General features: G+C 40.2%; 1 protein-coding gene across 2 annotated transcripts in view; it reads right to left on the bottom strand.

Annotated features, from left to right (window-relative positions):
- Nucleotides 1-14,268, bottom strand: part of asap2a (ArfGAP with SH3 domain, ankyrin repeat and PH domain 2a) — a 48,006-nt gene that overhangs the window by 8,825 nt on the left and 24,913 nt on the right. For both annotated transcript variants that reach the window (XM_026339278.1, XM_026339279.1), the window contains exons 5-15: nucleotides 9,828-9,877; nucleotides 7,065-7,194; nucleotides 6,526-6,611; nucleotides 6,289-6,364; nucleotides 6,081-6,167; nucleotides 4,689-4,792; nucleotides 4,414-4,483; nucleotides 3,899-3,986; nucleotides 2,970-3,018; nucleotides 2,479-2,645; nucleotides 587-720 (exon numbers count right to left, since the gene is read on the bottom strand). In XM_026339278.1, coding sequence (XP_026195063.1) covers nucleotides 587-720; nucleotides 2,479-2,645; nucleotides 2,970-3,018; nucleotides 3,899-3,986; nucleotides 4,414-4,483; nucleotides 4,689-4,792; nucleotides 6,081-6,167; nucleotides 6,289-6,364; nucleotides 6,526-6,611; nucleotides 7,065-7,194; nucleotides 9,828-9,877 — 1,041 coding nt within the window. The remainder of the gene's footprint in view (nucleotides 1-586; nucleotides 721-2,478; nucleotides 2,646-2,969; nucleotides 3,019-3,898; nucleotides 3,987-4,413; nucleotides 4,484-4,688; nucleotides 4,793-6,080; nucleotides 6,168-6,288; nucleotides 6,365-6,525; nucleotides 6,612-7,064; nucleotides 7,195-9,827; nucleotides 9,878-14,268) is intronic.

Raw genomic sequence — 14,268 nt, 5'->3', positions numbered from 1 at the left:
ACACACACACAAACACATACACAGACACACACACAAATTAAAACTAGTTATATCCCCTTTTCTCCACCTCGTCTATTAATTTCAAAGTTATCAGTTCAACTCACACCTCCGTCAGGACGCGGCACAGACTAAATTGTGCATGTGGAGCCTTATAGACTGCACAACGCCCGTCTGATTGTGGCTAACATGACTGGCGTCTTAACACCAAGGAAAGCAATCATGACTGGAAGCATTTAATCCAGACTGTCCCACGGGCAGTAAATCTCTCCACCAAACAGTGATTAGAAAAGCCAAGCGAAATCTCAGCTATTCCGAGATTTCCCGAAGTCTTGGGGAGGAGGAGAATGAGGCCAAAGGGTGATGCTATTGTCCGTTCTTCTCCTCAGTTTCAACTCCTGTCTTGATTTATTGTCTCTCAGTCCACCTCATTATCCCTTGCTCGTCAGTCCCTGACCTCTCCTCTTTTCCAATATTCCCTGCCTAAAAACCTCCAGAGAGATCTGTATGGAAAATCCATACAATGAAATGACTCAAAACGGGGGACGTGAGGTGATTCAGGGAGAAAACAGGTATCAAACGTATTTACCAAGAGCTCTGAGGTACTAAGCACATCCAGAGTGAGTGACTGAATTCTGGAGTAGTGGACTCCGAGCTCCCTGTGGATCCCTGAACACTCGATGCAGGTGAGGATGCCCAGGTTGGTTGACAGCCATGTCGGGTCTGGAAGAGAGAGAGAGAGAGAAGACTGTCAAAAAAATGGAAGAAATAAAGCAATGAATATGGTTGACACATTATCCTGCAGCAAAGAAAGCACTAACGCAAAAAGTAATTTCTGTAGCACGTGAGCCAACTTTGATGTGTCCTTGTGAAAAGCTGTGGGGCCTGGAAATTTAATAGCTGCCTGAAGGGCTTTTTACTATCTCACAGGACAGAATGTCAGAGGAAAGTGACCAAGACAAAATATAGATAGTGTGTCTGTGAGTATGTCAATACAGTATGTGGATACATACTGGATAAAGATCTGGAAAAAATTAATAGGACTAGAAAAAAAAGACTTAAGACTCCAACAGTGTCTCAATCTCCATAAATTGAGAGAATCCAGTTTGAAAAATGCTGAAACCAGTCTGAGCTACAGCCTTAACTAAGATCATAACTGCGGTTTTGCATGTTCTAGTTCCTATAACATGCAAACCACAAACCACAGCAACCACAGTTTGTAATTTATATGCTCTAATGTATCTAAACCAATGCTATCACTTTCCAGGATAGCAGAGTTTTTACAATGACGTACTACCTTCCACACAGCTAATTATTTCTGTTTATTTATTTATTGTAGTCTTAAAGTTTGCTTATAACATATCATTGCCTAATATTTTGACAATGTCAGCAAGCCAGAACTTGAAGGGTTTTCTGTGCCTTTAAAATCATCACCTCTTGAAAGTACATTAGCCTTTTGCCAGGATTTCTCAATTTCCAACCACAGAACTGTGTATAATAACTGTTAGATCCTGGCTAATCCTATCCCCATGTCAGGAGATTTAAATAATTAAGGAAGTTGCTCCTGTGGCATCATGCATGAAATGTACACAGCACAACTCTCAGTTTGGAAATGCGACACATATTGTCTCCAGTTGCTGTGCGACAAACAGGTGGTGCAACAACAAAATATCACCGTCAACATCTCTGCAAAACCTCCTACTGCAAACTGAAGCATGTACATTACACTGAAAAGACGTCCATCCACCTGTTAGTAAAACAGTAAAAGTTCTATTTTATTAAACAGTTCTGCAATGCAAATATAATTGTTTAGTATGCACCTCTGCCAACTCAAACCACTTGTACCATGGTAGGTTTATTACCATAATTACTGCATTTTGTGGTAAGAATATAGTTGCAACAGCTATAGTGGTAAAGTGGTTTGGAGAAGGCATCCATGTTTTAGTACACCGTCTCCAGCATGTGAACACGCAGACGCAAACATGAACACACATGCTAATATCCTGGCTCCTCACAGATAACGCCAAGAATATTGGAGCAGGTCAACTGGTTACATAATGTTTGCTGATAGTAGGTCTCTCCACATTTATGTAAATATATATATTAAAAAAAAAACAGTCATTTCCAGGTCATATTAATATGATATCTGATGGTAACTGAATTGAACTGAAATAACTGTCTTGTGCTTGTAATGATTCAGCAATAATCATGCTACAAGTGTAATGACACAAAAATTAAACTACTAACTACTGTAGTTTACCATCTCATTGAGTCTGTGCAGGTTTATCTGTAGTGATAACTGAATGATAATTGCTGCTAAGAAGACTCATGGTATGCTCTGGAAAATGTCAACAATAACATAAGGTAAATTTGAGATGCAGTTTGGATGCAAAAAAAAAAAACACCTCCTTTTGATCATCTGGTGTTTGAAGATCATAAAATGTGTTTTGATCTTAATTTGTTTCAGTCTTTGCCACTCACTGGGCGCTCCGCAGTCACAACACACGTCATTTCCCGTCATCCTCTTGACTTCTCCAAGGATGGCCTTGGTCAGCTCCTGCACGATGTTGTTCTCACCAACATGCTGGTCCCCTTTAAAGGCCTGATTCAAGGCCTCCTCCTTACTGTTCTGTAGCACTGATATCCAGCTGGAGGACAGGAGACAGGAGGGGCACAGAGGAGACATGAGTCAGGCAGACAGAAATGAGAATAATGACAGAGAAGGAGAAGATGTACGAAGAGGAGGAGGAAAGTAGGTTGAGAGGTAGGAATGGGAGCAGCTGAAGCAGAAAGGAATGAGAGGAAAAGGGAGGGACTTAAACCCAAAGGGAGATAAATGAGACTGGAGTAAAAGGCAGTTAATGGACAGGAGGTGTAAGATAAAGACAAGCCCAAGTGTCTGAGTGGGTGTGAAATAGGAAATGTGTGGAACGTAGAGTAGGTGATAAACACACATACACAAGCACACTTACATCTGACAGTCCTGGTCGTCCTCAGCTTGAAAGTGATACGTTCTGTCATCTAAAATAAAAAAAATAAAAATAAATGAATGGCAGAACAAAGGAGAGAAAAAGGAAAGGAGAGAGAAGACGGCATTAATCACAGAGGAGTGAGAAGTGAAGTAAAAGCACAGAGCAATTTCCTCCTGAGGGCACTAAAGTATCTCACTGACGGGTCAGACTGGGGGTGAACTGCTGAGCAGAGAACAACAAGGAAAACTCTCTTAGCTCTTGTTTCTGTCTTCAGATGTGAAACACTTACTAATAACCAGGGAGACAGGACTATTTTTACACCAGAGTGTCCAAAGCAACTTAAATTATGTTGTGTCTCCAGGGACGTAAGCTTAGCCTCTTCCAACTCAACATCAGTATCTCTTCTTTGTGGAAAAACTGGCCAAACCTTAAATTACCACAAACTATAATATCTCTTGCATGCTGTTGTTCTCCAGTTTTCTTCCTAGCCCTTATTTCCTGTCAGCTCTCTATTGGTAAATGAATTAGAAGAAGCATTGAGCCACTGATTCTATATAAACCTTGTGTTATAGTGTATGTCAGTCTTTGTTGATTTGGCTAATCCTTCCAGTCTTTTGTTTGCTGTTGTGTCATTCTAGCATTGAGACTGAAAGTTTAGGTGTGATGAATGTGCTAAAATATATTTATTAACATCAGCTGTTTAGCTTGCTGCCGCTCGCTAATAGTAAAACATTTGCAATCCAATTTAAGCCTTCTGGAATTGAGCTAATTAAAAAGAGGCATTAGAGTACAACAACCACTGAATGGAAAAAAAAAAATAAAAGAGGGAAAACGTGGTCTGTAGAGGGTAGAAACAAAAAGATAAAACAGAGGGGCTATGAAGTAAAAAAATAATGTAGCGGAGTGCATAAAGAAAAGACTGAACATACGGGATATGAGGTCAAAACTCCTCTTTTCTTCAGGATTGTGTTTCACCTGGCAGGTGAGCAGGTTGAGTTTAGCTGGCGGTCGATTAGCCTGTCAGAGAGAAAGAGAAGAAGCACAGACAGGAAGGGAGTGTGGAGTAAAAACAACACAAATGAGTCCGCATGTTGCGTTTAACTATATCTGACTGCTGCTCGGGCCAAACGAAACATCTGATAATCTGCTGCGAGTGAGATGAACAGTGTTGTTGAGGGAAGTTGGCTGGGCCAGAGTTAAATCTTTATATGGGAACGAACAGAGTTAAGTGAGACTCAGTTAAGGCAGCGGTGTGAGAAGAATCTTAATATGAGACTTTGGCCTGGGATCTCTGCTGCGCACTATTAATGTATTCATGGCAAATTCAATGACCAACAATAGAGATGGTCTACAGCCAGGGCACCAACATAAAGCATGTACAAAAGTTGAAATGTGTGTCATGTTTTCTTAGAGCAGAGGTTAAACTGTGTTATCGTTTGCTTACTGTGCCATGTGAGATAGTGAGATATCCATTCTTTGCCGTGCATTTTCTCTTTTGCCAAACTTTCCTCAACCTGCAACACACAGAAATCATTATCATGTCACATATACAGTAACAAACTGAAGACTGAATTCCTAAAGAAGACACAGTTATGATTTTCTAAAAAAGCACATTACAAATAGTTTTACACTTATGTCTGTCCAGACTTGTGTTTTGCCTTAAACTCAACACTTCAACACACATTATATAGGAGTACATTTGTTCTTTTAAAAACTCACCCATCACTTTTCTTGTAAAGGTACCCACTGCGCTCTGTACCGTGCTCCTTGTTCCCCTGTGGCTGGTGCAGGCTGTAGGTGGTGCTCTGCCGCGCCTGTGAATCCTGAGGTAACACACAGAAAAACAAAAATGACACATCAGGATTATTCCACAAATTAAAATATATAACATATGAATATATAATAGAAATAAATATAAAAATGAATAAATAAAAACAGGAAGGCAGGAGCTGGATTTAGGATTTAGTGCTAAACCACACTGACCTGAAATGCCACTGAAGTGTTAAATTGCTCTGATTTACACTCAGTTTTTACAGTAAGTCGCCTGTTCCTCTGAGACTTTCAACACAGGAATGGACAACAATAGGAAGACTGCTGCTGTGAGTCTGAATCATTTTGTACACATAAAGGAGAAGTGAAAATGAGAGCAGCTTTCACACTACTGGAATGAAAACCTGCTTCATTAGCATTTTAGTCTCATCAGTAAACTGCAAGTTATCAGAATAAAAAGATCATATATATATGGAATAAAGCCATAACTAGATTTAATTTAAATTAATTATTTAAGTGGCTGCAATGTGACAGCAACTTTCCAAACCGGGTCAAACAAAGGCCATGGTATTGTGCAAATTATGTCATTTCCTGCCTGGAAACAGTGTGGGAAACCCAGAAGACAGCTCCTGAAGGCCTGCATTAATTGTCCTTTAATGATTTTATTGCCGTTATCAGCAGACGCACAGATAACAGGATTATAAACATTTTTTTTAGCAGCACAACTGCAATGAACTGAAGCACTGACTCGTGACAATGTCATATGTGAACAAACACACAAACGATCTGCTGCCATAAAAGAAAACAAAGCAAAACCACCGATCGAGCTCTAAAACTGAAATGACACCACAATGAGAAAGGGAAACACGTTTTGTCAAGAATTCCACTTACTCTCCTAGACTTGTTTCACAAAAGACGGAGGCAGTGGAGGAGAGAAGAAAACATTCTGCAGGTGAGACCTTGAGGTTTTGCAGCATATTCAGTAGCTCACTAAGCACAGGGCTGGGGTTAGCAGCTTAAGACTGATTTAAGATGGTCTTCAGAAGAAATTAATTTAGACGTGCTGCGTAAATTGCATGAAACACTGTGAAAACCCCAACCCTGAGTGAGTCCTGCATTTACTAACTAGTACATTTGATTCCTGGGTGAGTTTGTTTTCCCTGTCAACATGCTTACTGAAAAAAGATGCAGGTTAATATATTGCATATAACCTGAAATCATGATATTTGACATGCACTTTGACATTGAAAGGTCATAGAGGACCTTCAGTGCTGTGTTTGTGTGTGTGTGTGTGTAGTGTGTGTGTGTGTGTGTGTGTGTGTGTGTGTGTGCGTGTGTTACCTCCTTCTGCTCAACCTGTAGTGCTGATTTGAGGACATCTCGTAACTGAGTCAGCTGCTTCCTCTCCTCATCCTGCACCTGCTTTATCTGTTGTAAAGGAGAGTTTGAGAAAACAGGAGAGAAAGAACATGAAGAACATACATAAAGTTTAAAACAGAGGCAGAAAACATGTAAGAGTTAAGAGAAACAGTGCTGCTGGTGTTCTGACCGTGTGCAGATCTGTGGCCAGTTTCTCTATGGAAGGCTTCAGGTTGTCAACAGCTTTCAAACCATCCTGAAAGAAACTGAACAAGGAGCGCATTAGTGATTCAGCATTAGCATTTTTCAAGCTAGATAATCACAAATAAGCAAAACTCTGACTCTGCACATTTCCCAACAAGTCAAGTGCAGAGTAACACTGAACTAAACTGGAGAAAATGTTTTGTATATTTACAGTATGTCTTACTTGCACTGAGCGTGGAAGTACTTGATGAGATTCTGCAGCAGGTCCACCCCTTTCTTGATTTTGATCTCGTTGACTTTGAGGAGATACTGTAAACACATTCAGCATAGATCCACAGACAGGGTTCAGCCAGAGGGGAAGACAACTTGTGCTCCATCTTAAACATATACATCTCTTTCATCTCATTCATTCTCTGTAGTCTGTGCTGTTTTTTGATGTTCTGCTTTAATGAAGCTTCACTTGAAAGATTTTTTACTTTGAAGTATATACACACACATATATACATACACACACACACACACACATATTAACAACACAGACCAAAGATAGTGAATGTAATGTTAGATTAGTATTCCAACAGGTTTTACAGACGCTTAACAAGTTTTAAACTATGCCTACGTGTTATATGCTCAATCCCTCCTAACTGCAAGAGGTAAATTCATTATTCTAGAATAAAACTTGTTTTATAATAATTTTTTTATTAAAGCACTTTAATTAGTCAAATTACAATGCAAATCATACTAATTATTTTTCTGACTAACCTCACACATCTGTAGTTGAAAGAATCTCCTCTCCTTCTCCATCTCTTCAGCAATTTCTGCTCCGCTGATTTCTGTCCTGATCATCCCATGCTGCCTTGCATGCTCCTTCTTCTCCTTCTCTATCTTGGTGCTGCCAGAAAGTAGCATCACAGATTTCAAATTGCAGACAGTACATTCATGTTAGCACCAAACACACGCATATAAACAAACAAACAAACAAACAAAAATCAGCCCTGTTACTGCCTAGCTTAAAATAATAGCTAAATAAGGGAATCTAGCTGCCCTTATGCTCCTATTCTAGCAAATGAACTGAAATAGACTGGAGATGATGACTTTTAAGATTGGAAATGATTGGGATTTTTAAGATTTATGCTGTAACAGTAATATCAGTGTGTCTCGTAAGCAGTCCTTTTAGAATTAAGGTATTTCACATTCAGTCAATTGTTTTTTTTCTTTTAGTATTCTGATGAGGGAACCACTGCATTTCACCCAGAGGAGACATCAACACTGATGTTTGCCTATATCCAACAACTACACTAGATGCACAGTAGTTTTAAACCATTTAATCTCTTTTCCTTGCCAGATTTGAGATATAATGAAGCAAACACATTAAAGTACTTTGTGTCAGCACAAGAGACACATCAGGTTAACTGCACAGATTCCGCAGAGATTAAAATGACCTGTTAGTTTAAATGCGAGAGTATCTGAACTGTCAGGAGACGGGTTAAACTGCACTAACACCATCTGTGCTTCTGGAAGGTGTCAACTTTCCCATCATTAGCATAAAGTTTGTTAGCAAAATCTAATTTACTGTAGGTCTGATGAAATAAATGGTTTACATCCTATAATGTCTGGCAGACAGTATTCAGGGCTGATTTTTTGTCCCATAGGCAATCAGAAAAACACTTCACATAAAAGAGGGGAGGCACCAATCCATGCAACAAGGGCATTCTTTTCCATATGCTGCGTTTCTGACAGCATATCTTCTACAAAAAGGATGCAGCAGTTTGTTCGCTTGTGTGTTGGTTTCTGTGACTGATTGTGGTTTGTGAGTTGTCCAGTCTGGTTCACGTGCAATAAAACAAACTTCACCACCCTCTGTTGAGCTGTGTTATGTACCTGCAGCTCGGTGAAAGACATACCACCACATCAAGTCAATTCTTCTGTATTCTTGATGCAGCACAGTAAATATCTAGTGGCCTTCAAGCAAGGTGATTTGGATTTACTTACTGAGTTTCAGACTTGAGCCACACTGAGCAAACTATGTTAATATTATGTTAAAATTCACAGTAATGTAGGCAGCATGTAAAGAAATAAAATAAAATCTGGCATGTTCACAAGATTACTTAATGTAATAGTGTGATCAAATGCTAACCTTGACTCGAGGCTTGTTTGTTTAATGAGCTACAAGCAGAAACTGAGTCATGGTGGGAAAATACACTGTTAAAACCAGTTCCTCTAATTTTACTCAAAATAAAAAAAAAGAGTAAGCAGTGTGTCTCTACCACCGTCAACCTGGTTGGAGAATTTAAGATGAACAACCTCAGGGACAATAAAAATAAATTTCGACAGCCTTCAGTTTTGGTCATAAACGTGCTATTTTGCCTGTGTGAGCGTGCCAGATTTTATTTCACTGAAACTATTCTGCTGGCCTCTGTCAGCACATGAATCTTCAGCCTTGACAGCATTACAGCATCATCAGGGCTGTGACTAATAGAGAGACACAGGTTAGCCTGGCTGTTTGGCCGCCAGCCAAACCGAGTTGTTCAACCAATGATGAGGCAGAGAATCCGTTCACTTTTAATACTGTCAGTTCAGGAAGAGAGTCACAAACTAGGAAACAAAGCTCAAGATACAAGATTTGAGGCCTTCCTACATGTGTTGTGCACCTAAATTTAGGAAGAATAACCTAGTTTGGTCATTCAATTTAACAATAAACTTAACTGCTTCCTGACTTAACAGCATTCAAAGTGAGATGAGCCCCAAACAGAACTCAAACTCTGGGTGCTGGATGCAAATCAAATTAGGGAAAATCAAACATCAAGGCTGTGTCAAGACCAAATAATCTTTCTGTATGTCTGTGAATATGAAGACGGTCTGTTATCCTGATAGCAGACAGCAGAGAGAGACATGACCAGAGGATAAAGAAGAGACAAGAAGAGCGGCAGGATATGTTTGGGTGGTTTTCCATTTTGGCAGAAAACTGGACTCTATTAACGGCCTTGGTTTTCCATCAATAGAGTCAAATCATAAGAATAAGTTGGGATGGAGAGGAACAGTCACATAGCATCCGGCTGAACTCTTGATGTCAGAACAAAGTCTGTACTGTCTGATCAAAACGGCTTGGAGAGAAGATGTATTACCCTTTCAGTAAAGAATGTCCTTTGCAGCTTGGAAAATATATGAAAGTGCTATAAAAAAAATAATCATGTGTTCTTTGCATGCACGATCACAATGGAGTCTCAGTGTAGAGGTGGAAAAAGGTGACAGTGAGAGTTATTCACATTATCAGGGAGGTGTGGACAGATAATCAGAAGGGGAGGTTATAGTGATAGAGTGGTTAGTCAAGACGAGGCAGACAGAGACATGACAACACCTTCAGGTTAACACACTGTCTCACAGATGTTATACGTCTAAACTTAAAACCTATAAATACTAAAATCTACAAGCATTTCCTCAGCAAGTGAACAAGTGAACTAAAAGCATCAAATGTCTACTTGTGCTTAGAGCTGTTTATTAGATACAGTATACTTAGCTTCTTACACTTTTGTTTCGTAGTCCTTCCATGCTTTGTCAAAGGGCTTTTTCAGATCCTGTGAAAAACAACACAAATAAGAAAGTTTAAGATCCTAAACAAAAGCAAAGGAATATACTGCTGAAATTTAAAGGGATGGACTATTACAACAAAGGCTCTATGAAAGCCCCCAAATGGACTTTGTTGTAGTGTAGTGTGAGGAAGAACCATGTGATGGGATTAAAAGCTCCTGAGAAGTTACTAAGTAGACGATAAGATGACCTGTTGACCCTTTAATTAAGGATTTTGGTAATTGTTAGAGCATTTTCAAAAGAAAAAGTGATTTTAAAATAGAAAATCTATGTAGCAGGTCCTGTAATGAACTACGTTACTGTATGAGTTTGCAGGTGTGTGTTTCATCACAGGGTGATTCAGTAAGCTGATTCAGTAAGCTGAATCACCCTCCTCACAGATGTAGAGCAGCCCCCAGCTGTCTCAGCAGGGAGCTGGGTGAGGTTACGCTAGAGGAATTTTTGGAAAGACAGGAGCACTGTGTGATTGTTTTGACATTTGTAATGAGATTCCTCTGGTCACACCGATGACGGGCAACACAGATTTCTCATTGTCACGGGGCGGCTTCGGCAAAACGCTTGATTAAACAACATCTCTACTGCTGTGGTGCTGATTAAATAGTGATTAAGAAGAACTAAATCAGACATTACATGGTGCAATTGGCTATGTCACTCCATGAAAAATACAATCTAACAAAACTGTTACCTAGTAAAACATCCATTACAGGCAACATGATGACAACATGAAAGCCAGGCCAAAACCTACATGAACACCTGTTGAGCTTTGGGAGCAAAGTGAGATTAACACCCACTCATGTCTGGTTTACTGTTTATTTGTAAATGTCTGTAAATGTGAAAAGCACACATATTTCTGTTGGGCTGGACAAACACCTTATGGCTTTAGTGCCATTGTTATAGCTCTGGAGAGGACGCTGGTCCCGCTCTTGACCCCTACTTCAACAGCAGACGAGTGGGTGTCTCCACCGGTCAGCCAACAGGATCACCATCCGGTTCACTGGGCCAAGTCATTCACTCAACCAGCTCAAGGACAGAAACCAGCAGAGGAAAGAGACTATGAAAATACAAAAACTAAAAAACCACAAGCGAAGAATGAGCCTGTGAAGTAAAAAGCAAAGGCAAAAGAGGAAGCTGGTAAAAGAACCAACTGCAGGTCAAAAGGAAGCCAGAGAAAAAAGAGAGGGTTAGCGGAAGGAAATGTCAGAGCCAGAGAGAGGAGAAAAGTGGCAACAATGGCTAAAAATACCAGACACGGGCATTGCTGGGCAGGGAAGGGCAGAGCAGAATAAGCCAAAACACAGGGCAAAACACTTCCTGAGCGGTGAGCTCTTAGCGCCTTCATTCACTGTCTGGCTGAGTCAAAAAGACAGAAGAGGATGTGTCTTGACAGCAGCCACCTTTTGCAAACTTATCACCTCTATACCGCACAAGTCCAGGAATAGCAGGAGATGTTAAACATTCCTCAAACCTTTTCCTACGTCGTGGCAAAACTAAGAAAAGATTCTTTCTGACGCACAGTCCCAAATGTTGCTTTGCTTTTTCTTCCATTGTCACACAATCACACACTGTCATGGCCGACAGTTTATTCTTGAGCGCCCCACAATCAGGCTAATTCAGTTTTTCCTCTCTCCCCGTTTCCCGTCTTTTCTTCCTGTCAGTACTTATTTAAATGACACTTGTGAAAGGTGCTTTAAAATAATTTTTATTTCTGGTCAGTGACAATGTCACGCTACATGTCAAACATTTAAACCACAATTCAATTCTGTTCACTTCTACTGAATTTGCAGTGGAGATAGAAATTTGGATTAATTAAATAACTATAAATGAGTGAAATGACCCTTTAATCTACTAATACTGCTGCTTGTAAAGGCTTCTCTCACCAGATACTGATGCTGTTAAATTTTTTTATTGTTTTACTAGTACGATAGTTACTGAGGAAAAGTCCTGATCATTCATCTGCTCCTATCCTACATCTCAAACAGCAATGGTGTGTGGGAGGTTTCCGCTGTTCACGACCCAGTGAACCACAATGAATGAGTCCCCCTCCACAGCCCCTTTTCCTACACAAACACAGCACACTGCACATCAGTGGCACTGTCAGTGAACAGTGATAAGCTGCTATGACTCACTGTGAGTTAGAAACACAGACTAGTCAATAAGCAGAGATGTTCTGCTGCAGGAATGACATCATGCGTGTGTCCACTCCAAAAGTCCGTTCGTGGCAGAACAGAGTCATGGAATCAGCACTTTCCATTTTCCACTGACTGTGAGTGTATGTAGCGCGTTTATCTTCAAGAATAACATCATCGGGTCCTCAAGAAACACCACCTAAGCCAATTTTCTTGAGCCATAGTACACTGATGGCTCTTCAACAATCTTATCTCACTTGTTTATTTATGTTTTATTACACATGAAATACCAATTTCCCTCTGTTGTGAGAAAGCCATGGAGGTGTAGTAGATGAGGTGGAAAATTATATCTTTTAGGCGATTAACAGCAGTGACAGGTTGTTACGTGGTAGCCCTCTAGTCACAGAGCCATTAGCAGCGGCCTCCCCCGGGGTTAGTTCATCACACTCGCAGCCAAAGACAGCACTGGCAGAATATTAACAAGCTCAGATGGAACAACAGCCACTAGAAAAGCCAATTAAGTCCAGAGTTAATTCAAATGAAAGGACAGGTGACTATTGTAGCTGCCATACAGAAGCAGTAATTGCAGAAATACTCAATTGCATTTCTTTTATTCACACTCAACTAGAAGTAGGAATAAAACTTTTAGGGTCTTTCTAGACATTTCGTTTCTTATCACACTCCAGTGAGTATTTTCCCCAACTGTAATTTGTCTGCCCTCCATATTCAAAAGATGTTGGTGTTTTAAAGACATCCCTCTGAAAACTATACACAATTCATTACATTAAGTCTAAACAGTCTGGACTTCTTCCTACTGGTTCCTTTTCCAACAGGTAGTTTCCCTGTTAAGAGCTGGGGTGAATGAACAGGTTTTGACTTAAGAGGAGGAAGATGATGAAGAGAAAAGGAGAGACGAGGTGAAAGCTTTAGGCTGCAGAGGAACAGGTTTGGAGGGAAGGTGTCATCCATCACTTCATGTGCGGACGACTAGCTCTCTCTCTTCTTGTCCTTAGTTTACATTTCCTGACACTGCACTGTGAGCTTAATGCCAAAAGTTTCCTGACATTACAACAGCTGTGACATTTATGAAAGTGTGTAAATGTGTGTGTGTCCTGAGTTTTAAAATAACCAGCAGCTCATTAGCCCCCTGTCATTGGGGTAATGAGAATCATCCGAAGGCTAATGAGCAATAAGTGGGTAAGTATTACAGATGTGACTGGCTGCCACTGTCGAGCTGGAGATTTAGGGGGTGGGGAAAGGGAAAAAGAGACAAGAATATGGGGGCAGAGATGGCAGTGGAGTTGAGAGAGACAATACGATTCAGGGAAGAAATAATTAAAAGTGAAGAGAAAAGCACAAAGAAGCTGAAAAGGAAACATTGCACTTGAGAGACGCACAAAAAGAGCAACAAAGGAGGAAGGACAAGTGGTTCAAAAGGTCGAGAAGAAGCCAAGTGGCCAAGGGTCATGAGGACAACTGCCGTATCCATGGTAACCAGCCTCATTAGAGAGCCGGCTTAATCGCATCATACCTCGGCGAAAACCACAGCCAATCATGTGCCTTGAAAGTGAAAGTTCACAGTCTGCAGCAGACAGTAACAAATCCTGATTGCATTAGAGAGCTGCTGAGACTGTCAACGAATGTCTGTCTGGGTTTAGTCTGGTGGAGGACACACAGGAACAAATAACTAAGATGCTGATCACTTTATTAGGTACGCCTGTATGATCGAATACAGTGGCAAGAAATAGTATGTGAACCTTTTAGAATTTCATTGTTTTCTGCATTCATTTGTCATAAAATGTGATCTGATCCAAGTCAAGAGTATTAACAAATATAATGTGCCTAATATAATAACACAAAAAAATCTGATCTTTCATGTCTTTATCAAGAAGAACTATAAAAACCTCATAGTTATAACTTCTCGGTTTTTGTTGAAACTGTCAGAAATGTGATAATTCTACTATATGCTGATTATTGAGGTCATAGTGGGTGATGAAAGTACACATCACGTTGTGCGATTATAACAATAACAACTTACATTCATGATGAGTAATTGCAAATATCATACTAATACACAAATGCACACAAGTTACTGACAGGATAGGTCTGAGGTTGACCTGTGTGGCTTCATGCTAAAGCTTAACTATGGAAACTCAGAGTCCATCGGCCAACTATCAATTTCCACACCACTCATTTTTCACTTCTGTGTGGAAGTGGCCTGAGGTAGATCAAAGCAGCTTGTTATTAACCAT

The sequence above is a fragment of the Anabas testudineus genome, chromosome 22 (assembly GCF_900324465.2).
Source record: "Anabas testudineus chromosome 22, fAnaTes1.2, whole genome shotgun sequence".
Classification (NCBI taxonomy): domain Eukaryota; kingdom Metazoa; phylum Chordata; class Actinopteri; order Anabantiformes; family Anabantidae; genus Anabas; species Anabas testudineus.
Note: the sequence above shows the minus strand (reverse complement) of the source record. Positions and strands in the feature narration are given on the sequence as shown.